At 51.4% G+C, this 7922-nt stretch overlaps 1 protein-coding gene across 2 annotated transcripts in view; it reads right to left on the reverse strand.

The window, feature by feature from the left end:
- Positions 1-2331: 2331 nt before the first annotated feature.
- LOC134039879 (14-3-3 protein epsilon-like) overlaps positions 2332-7922 on the reverse strand; it is an 11593-nt gene continuing 6002 nt past the window's right edge. The window contains exons 2-7 of one of the 2 annotated variants that reach the window (XM_062486029.1): positions 7300-7499; positions 6708-6814; positions 5985-6191; positions 4983-5119; positions 4462-4508; positions 2332-3577 (exon numbers count right to left, since the gene is read on the reverse strand). In XM_062486029.1, coding sequence (XP_062342013.1) covers positions 4501-4508; positions 4983-5119; positions 5985-6191; positions 6708-6814; positions 7300-7499 — 659 coding nt within the window. In that variant the 3' untranslated portion in view covers positions 2332-3577; positions 4462-4500. The remainder of the gene's footprint in view (positions 3578-4461; positions 4509-4982; positions 5120-5984; positions 6192-6707; positions 6815-7299; positions 7500-7922) is intronic. The other variant, XM_062486028.1, reaches the window with a different exon arrangement.

Here is a 7922-nt window from a genome sequence, read left to right on the forward strand (position 1 = left end):
CTGCTGTATGCATGTTTGAGTGTATATCTATGTACAATATATACACACATATACTGGTGGAGAAGGAGAGGAGAGGAAAGGAAGGAGAGGAGGGGAGGGAGAGGGGGGGAGGGAGAGGAGAGGAGGGAGAGCATGGAGAGGGAGAGAGGATGGAGAGGAGGGGAGGGAGAGAGGATGGAGAGGAGGGGAGAGGATGGAGGGGAGGGAGAGGAGAGAGGATGGAGAGGAGGGGAGGGAGAGAGGATGGAGAGGAGGGGAGGGAGAGAGGATGGAGAGGAGGGGAGAGGATGGAGGGGAGGGAGGGAGAGGAGAGAGAAACAGGGCAGAGTGTTGTGTAATGGATAATGTGTTGATGAATGAGTCTAACATGAGGGAGGAAGGACCCTTGTATGATAATATGATTTGTGTAAAATACACCTTGATTACAGGCCTGGTCTAAGTGCAGCTATATTAACCTTCGCTGATTAATCTGCCGCAGCCAAGACTGACAGCTCGTTGGTCGCAGGGAGGGGAGGAGCAGAACGAGTTAGATGTGGAAAATGAGAGTGAGAGGAAGAGAGAGGATGGAAAAGGAAGTGAGAGAAAGCAGGGGTGAATGAAAGGATGCGATGGATGTTCAACCAACGACTGACACCGTTTCTAACTATTGTGTTTGTTCAACAACCAGACATTTGACTTCAGTTTTGTCCAGTTCTCCTAGTCTGCAGTGAAGATTATATAGAGAAAGTTCATCATAACGTCTAGAATTATAATGAACGATATCTCCAGTGATTTGGATCTCCAGTGATGTTTGGGAGAGTGTGTGTGTGTGTCTGGTACCAGTATGGTTGATCTCCAGTGATCTACACCAGTGTATCTGTCCTCTGTCTGCAGTGTAGAACAGCAGCCCGGTGTGTACCTGTGTGCATGTGTGTGTGTGTTTGTGAGTGTGTGTGTCGACAGCAGTCAGGTGACAGGAGCACTGGGGTGTGGAGGTCCTGTTGTTCTCCTGGATCAGGAGAATCAGAGTGAAGCCACTGCAGCTCTGCTGTGAAGATCTGGGAGGTCTGCGTTTTACTGCAGCCCTCTACCGCCCCTGTGTGGCCGTCAATGGAACAGCCCCTGACATGTCCTCTACAGTCGCGGCCATAAGTTTTGGCAATGACAAGTTTTGCAAAGTTTGCTGATTCAGTGTTTGAGGAAAATGTTTTCACATGTTTCTATAGAATACTGGAATACAACAAGGCACATTTCAAATTTTTTAAAGCTTTTTTGGGGCTAAGTTTTTCAATATATGCAAATAGTCCCCTCTTTTACAGCAGTCAAATCCAATCAGAATGATAGTGATTTCACCTGGCTAGAACTAGTTCACTTTCCACTGTGCTGTGACTTATGACTTACTGAAATTAAGTCATTTTATGCCAAGGCCCAGCAAGCTTTGCAAACACAAAATGTATGTCGCTCCCAATACTTTCGGCCACGGCTGTATACTGCATGAATGGAAAACACCTGAAGTGCTTGAGTGAGACAAGTGTCAGTGCGGTTCATCTCAGGACTCAGTCCCTGGCTAGGAGCCACAGATACTCTTAACCCTTGTGTTATCTTCGGGTCATTCTGACCCATCAGTCATTGTGACCCACCGTCGTATTGCGACAACTTTACCGCATACCAAAACAAAGTGAATCATTTTCTTTTAACCGTTGGGCTGTCTCAGACCCCCCACATTGCGATGGTTAAAAGAAAATTATTTTTATTTGTTTTTGTATTGGGTAAAATTGGGTAAACACAACGATGGTTCGTTATGAACCTTTGGGTCATGTGACCCGAAGGCAGCACAAGGGTTAAAAGACTTTCTGCACCCCTCACCCTCCCCTCGTCCTTCCCTCACCCTCCCTCCCCTGTACTGACTGCTGGAGCACCGTAGGGTGATTCAGGTGTTAGTTACGTACAGCGTGACGGGATTTGAACCTGCAACCTCTTGATCTGCAGTCAAACGCTCCACTATTACGCACCATTTAGTCCATAAAACTGTGTTGGGGTTTGAAGCCACACCAACCCCCCCTAAAAAAAGGTTTCATGTAACGCAAGCATCTAGCCAGCCTCCTTGAGAAGGGCTGTACTACCAGTAACATCCTGCAGGGGGAGCTGTACTACCAGTAACATCTTGCAGGGGGAGCTGTACTACCAGTAACATCCTGCAGGGGGAGCTGTACTACCAGTAACATCTTGCAGGGGGAGCTGTACTACCAGTAACATCCTGCAGGGGGAGCTGTACTACCAGTAACATCCTGCAGGGGGAGCTGTACTACCAGTAACGAGACAGACACAGAGGAAATGACAGGACAAACTACATTTCATTCAGGTTTGTTTTTTAGTTGAAGTTTAATGTTAATTCCATGCTGTGTTTCAGTAAGAATACAGACGGGGCGAGGGCCACGCGCTGAGGATCCAGTAGTACAAATCTGATTCAAGTTCCACATACTGAACGGAAGAGAAAACAAGGAAGGAGAGGTGGGGGGGTGGGGGGACAGAGAGAAAGAGAGAAAAGAAAGAGACGAGAGGAGGAGAGGAGGGCTATTCTGAACAACGTAAGTTGGCGGGTGGGGAGAACGGGGCAGGAAGCTTTAACCCTGGATGTGTATTTTCTTTCCTTAAAACCGAGGCCCAGCAAAGGTGCACGTACTCCCCCTCAGAGAGGAGGCGTGTGAGGGCTCTTTCTGCTACACACCTCCCCCTCTCCAGCCACAAGCACCAGACCTCACAACACGCCCAGACGAACTCAGACCAAACTCGAACAGGAAACCAGAACTGAAGGGGGACTATGAACAATGAGAGAGAGAGACAGAGAGAGAGGAGGGCTATCTACCAAATTACAGGGCCCCTGGGTTCCTTCTAGAAGCTCATGTCCCTTTTGAGAGCATCAGTCCTCCTCCTCTCGTGAGAGCAGAGGCCAGTTACAGTCTAGACACACCTGACAGCATGAGGGTAATGTTTCAGTGTTAAAAATCTACGTTTTTGTCATGTGAATGTGACCACTGCAGGCAAAACGTACTTGGCAACTGAGGATGTAGCGACATCTATAGACGGAAAACAACTTATCCAAAAAGAAGACACAAACCTTACAGAGCAGATTTGTAACCAGAGGTTTAAAATGAATCCATCAGCCAGTCAGGCTGAAAAGGTTTGCTTGTGTTTATCTCCATGGATATATATTTTAATTAAAGGGGCAATTAATTAATGGGGATATCAAATAAAGACAGAGAAAAAGAAGAGATCAACTCCAGGCAGCCGTCAGGGGCTCTGAGACCAGAGGTAGAGCGAGAGAGAGAGAGACAGAGAGAGAGAGACAGAGAGAGAGAGACAGAGAGAGAAGGGAGGGAGGGGGGCTGGGTCAGAGTTAAAGCAGAGGTGGGAACCCCCCAACCCCTGGAGAACCGGGGGGGGGGGAGGGGTCAGGGCAGGTAGATGGGGGCAGCAGGGGTCAGGGCAGGTAGATGGGGGCAGCAGGGGCAGGAACGGGGGTGTAGTTTTGGCCGTGTGACGTCTCACTGGGTCTCCTCCTCCACATCCTGCACAGTCTCTTTGTTCTGTTCTTCACCTGAGGAGAGACGGAGACCAGGCATGACCAGGTGCACACACACACACACACAGAGACACACCCCTAGTGGTGGGGCCACAACACCTCTTTTGACCAAACTCCGGTGGCCCAGTTGCCATAGCAACAGAACAGACAGTCTAAGGTGTGCATGAGCCTGGTCGACCTGACGCCCGCCCAGTGGACCAATCAGGCAACAGTCTGTCCAAACACGAGGCTGGTGCCTCAAGCACATCCAGGTGTGTGTGTGTGTGTGCGCGTGGCGGGGTTAGTACAGGAAGTATGAAAGGTTAAGCCAGGTTCTTTGCAGCAACTAAAGACGTCAGATTTACATGGATCCCCTACAGCGTGGTTGCTTAGGGAGGTTTCCATGGCGATGGCACGGCCATCTGCGTGGTGGAGAATTAAAAGTGTCGCTGGGCAGAGATCAGAACCCACAGCAAGCGTGCTTGTTAGTGCTGGCACTAGGAGAGGCAGGAGAGAGGTGTGCACAGGTGACTGTGTTTGAGGACCTCCCATCAGAAGTTGTGATAGGGACTCTGGAGGGTTAGGGTGGAGGCCAGGGACTCTGGGGGGTTAGGGTGGGGGCCAGGGACTCTGGGGTTTGGGGTGGGGGCCAGGGACCCTGGAGGGTTAGGGTGGGGGCCAGGGACTCTGGGGGGTTAGGGTGGGGGCCAGGGACTCTGGAGGGTTAGGGTGGGGGCTGTAAGGGGCACAGCATGGAACTAAACCCAGCTGGAGAAGAAGCCAGCCTCCTGCCCTACACACAGCCCAGCAACGCTTCATCATCATCACCATCATCATCACACAGGTGCTTCATCTCAGAGCAGGAGTGGTTAGTGAGCGGCAGCAGGTCAGACACACACTCCAGATGAGTCTAGACTTACTAATACAGTTCTATAGGGAAGGGGAGAAAGGGACAGTCCTTAAGAATCTATACAGAAAGAAAGATAAGAAAAAGGAGAGATTAGAGCGGCCTGAACGATGAAGGGAGGACTGAGGAGAGGGGGGGGGGGGCAGCAGGGCCAGAGGGAGGAGAGGGGGGGCTGGGGGGAGGAGAGGGGGGGGCAGCAGGGCCAGAGGGAGGAGAGGTCAACCCCCAATAACCCCCCGTGGGGTGAGTGGTGCTCTGGGGTATCACTGGAGACGTGTGTACAAGGTAGGCTAACAGCCTTACTGCAGCGGTCTGGGTTAGCATCTGGCCTGGGCCCTTCCCTGCATTTCATCCCCTCTACCTCCCCTGCATTTTCTGTGTCTCTACATAGTCTATAAATAACAAAATGTATCTAACAAGCAACCATGTCGCAACAACTCAGAAGGGATAAACAGTTTTGTTCAAAAGAGGCGTTCGAACTAAGCTGTGTTCAGCTAAAGAGAGATGTGTTGTGCTGGGGGGGGAAGGGCTCACCATCTCCCTGCATGTCTGAGGTCCATAGCGTTAGGTTGTCCCGTAACAGCTGCATGATGAGGGTGGAATCCTTGTAGCTCTCCTCACTCAAGGTGTCCAGTTCTGCGATGGCGTCGTCAAATGCTGCCTTCGCCAACCTTGGGGATGCAGAAGGACAGAGGTCACTCCAGCCCTGCTCCTGGAGAGATGCCCTCCTGTAGGGTTACACTCCAGCCCTGCTCCTGGAGAGATACCCTCCTGTAGGGTTACACTCCAGCCCTGCTCCTGGAGAGATACCCTCCTGTAGGGTTACACTCCAACCCTGCTCCTGGAGAGATACCCTCCTGTAGGGTTACACTCCAGCCCTGCTCCTGGAGAGATACCCTCCTGTAGGGTTACACTCCAACCCTGCTCCTGGAGAGATACCCTCCTGTAGGGTTACACTCCAGCCCTGCTCCTGGAGAGATACCCTCCTGTAGGGTTACACTCCAGCCCTGCTCCTGGAGAGATACCCTCCTGTAGGGTTACACTCCAACCCTGCTCCTGGAGAGATACCCTCCTGTAGGGTTACACTCCAACCCTGCTCCTGGAGAGATACCCTCCTGTAGGGTTACACTCCAGCCCTGCTCCTGGAGAGATACCCTCCTGTAGGGTTACACTCCAACCCTGCTCCTGGAGAGATACCCTCCTGTAGGGTTACACTCCAACCCTGCTCCTGGAGAGATACCCTCCTGTAGGGTTACACTCCAACCCTGCTCCTGGAGAGATACCCTCCTGTAGGGTTACACTCCAACCCTGCTCCTGGAGAGATGCCCTCCTGTAGGGTTACACTCCAGCCCTGCTCCTGGAGAGATACCCTCCTGTAGGGTTACACTCCAACCCTGCTCCTGGAGAGATACCCTCCTGTAGGGTTACACTCCAACCCTGCTCCTGGAGAGATACCCTCCTGTAGGGTTACACTCCAACCCTGCTCCTGGAGAGATACCCTCCTGTAGGTTTGAAGAGAGGCGAATTAACCCTTACCTGCACGCACGGTCGGGGGAATTGAGAATTTCATAATAAAAGACTGAGAAGTTGAGAGCCAGTCCGAGCCGGATGGGGTGCGTGGGAGCAAGCTCGATCATGGCGATGTCGCTGGCCGCTTTGTACGCCACCAAACTGTTCTCCGCCGCCTCCTTCCTGTCGTTGCCCGTGGCGAACTCTGCCAGGTACCTGTGGTAGTCACCCTTCCTGGGGACACAGAGGGGACAGCGCTCGGGTCAGCTGAGCTAGCGTCACGGCCCGCCCCGCCCGTCACAAGTCTGACCTCACGTGACCAGACACAAGGAGGAAGCAGAGGGCAGGGGTGTTACATGCTGACAGGACACAGGTCAAACACAGAGTCTTCTACTTTCATCAAAAGAAGCATGGCAATGCGATTACTACAGGCATTTCTACGTGCATGAAATGGGCTATATACAGTGTGGGTGTGTAATACAATTCAGTCTTCTAGTGTTTTTTTGTAATGTTTTTTTTTTGGGGGGGGGGGATTAAAAATGGCAAAAAAAACATTAATCGATTTTTAATTGACTCATGACCCCAAGAATCGATTCTAATCGAATCATGAGGTACCAAGAGAGTCCCACCCCTAGTGTGTAATGCTGAGAGAGGCTAGGAGGTTTCCACTAGACTGGCAGAGACAGGAGAACCCCCACAGTGGTAACACAGCGCGTTGTCATGACTCCCTCAGATCATCTGTTTTCCTACATTTTGTAGTAGAAGACCTTGGACTCTCCTGTGTTTGCAGCAGGAATAAGGTGCTTGTCCAGTACATCCAGAATGTCGTTACAGATTGATTTCAGCTCAGTCTCAACCTGCGGATCAAGCACACAGTCACCTGTTAGCATCGACTTACAGGTACAGGCCAACACCTCTACACTCATAACAACCCAGTTGATATTTAACCCTCGTGCTGCCTTCGGGTCACATGACCCAAAGGTTCATAACGAACCATCATTGTGTTTACCCAATTTTACCCAATACAAAAACAAATAAAAATACTTTTCTTTTAACCTTCGCAATGTGGGGGGTCTGAGACAGCCCGACGGTTAAAAGAAAATGCTTCACTTTGTTTTTGTATGCGGTAAAGTTGTCGCAATACGACGGTGGGTCACAATGACTGATGGGTCAGAACGACCCGAGGAGAACACAAGGGTTAAATACATTCCAGCAACACTGTAAAAGGTCCAACGCCTCATAGCAACAGACTAGTCTAACAAATCATGGCTAATTGCTAGTCTTACACTTTACGGCGGTTGGCCAGACTTGCGCTTTACTGCGGCTGGCTAGTTCCGCTCACCGTTTGCCGGTATTCCCGGATCATTTTGAGTTTGTCTTCCCCGCCCTTGCTCTCCTCCTTCTGCTCCAGGCTGCTGATGATCCTCCAGGAGGCACGGCGGGCGCCGATCACGTTCTTGTACGCCACCGACAGCAGGTTCCTCTCCTCCACCGTCAGCTCAACATCCATCCCCGCCACCTCCTTCATGGACTCAACCATTTCTGGGAGGGAGGAAAGGGAGGGAGGGAGGGAGTAACATTAAAGAACAAATCCTTTCAGCTTGAGTTAATAACCAGTTTAGAAGCGGCAGCTTCCAGGGCAGAGAGAGGGTTGAGAGAGCTGGGAAGCTGCTCAGCTCACCGTACATCTAACCCCCTCCCTCGGACTGGTAGAACACAGCCCAGCACACAGGAAGTGGGTTGCACACAGGAAGTGGGTCGATCGCCGTCTCCTGGACGGAGAAGGCAGGAGCCCAAGAGGGGCAGGTGGGGGAGGAGCCGTAACGAGGCCAGCGAAGGCCTCACGGCCTCCAGGTCATGAATCAGTCTGACAACGTGCGCAAGATCTCCTCTCTACACGCTGCCCATCTAGCACAACTCCCAAGGTAATTAAGACCCAAATCTGCGTGAAGTGGGCTTAGACAA

This window comes from Osmerus eperlanus, chromosome 19 (assembly GCF_963692335.1).
Source record: "Osmerus eperlanus chromosome 19, fOsmEpe2.1, whole genome shotgun sequence".
Lineage (NCBI taxonomy): Eukaryota > Metazoa > Chordata > Actinopteri > Osmeriformes > Osmeridae > Osmerus > Osmerus eperlanus.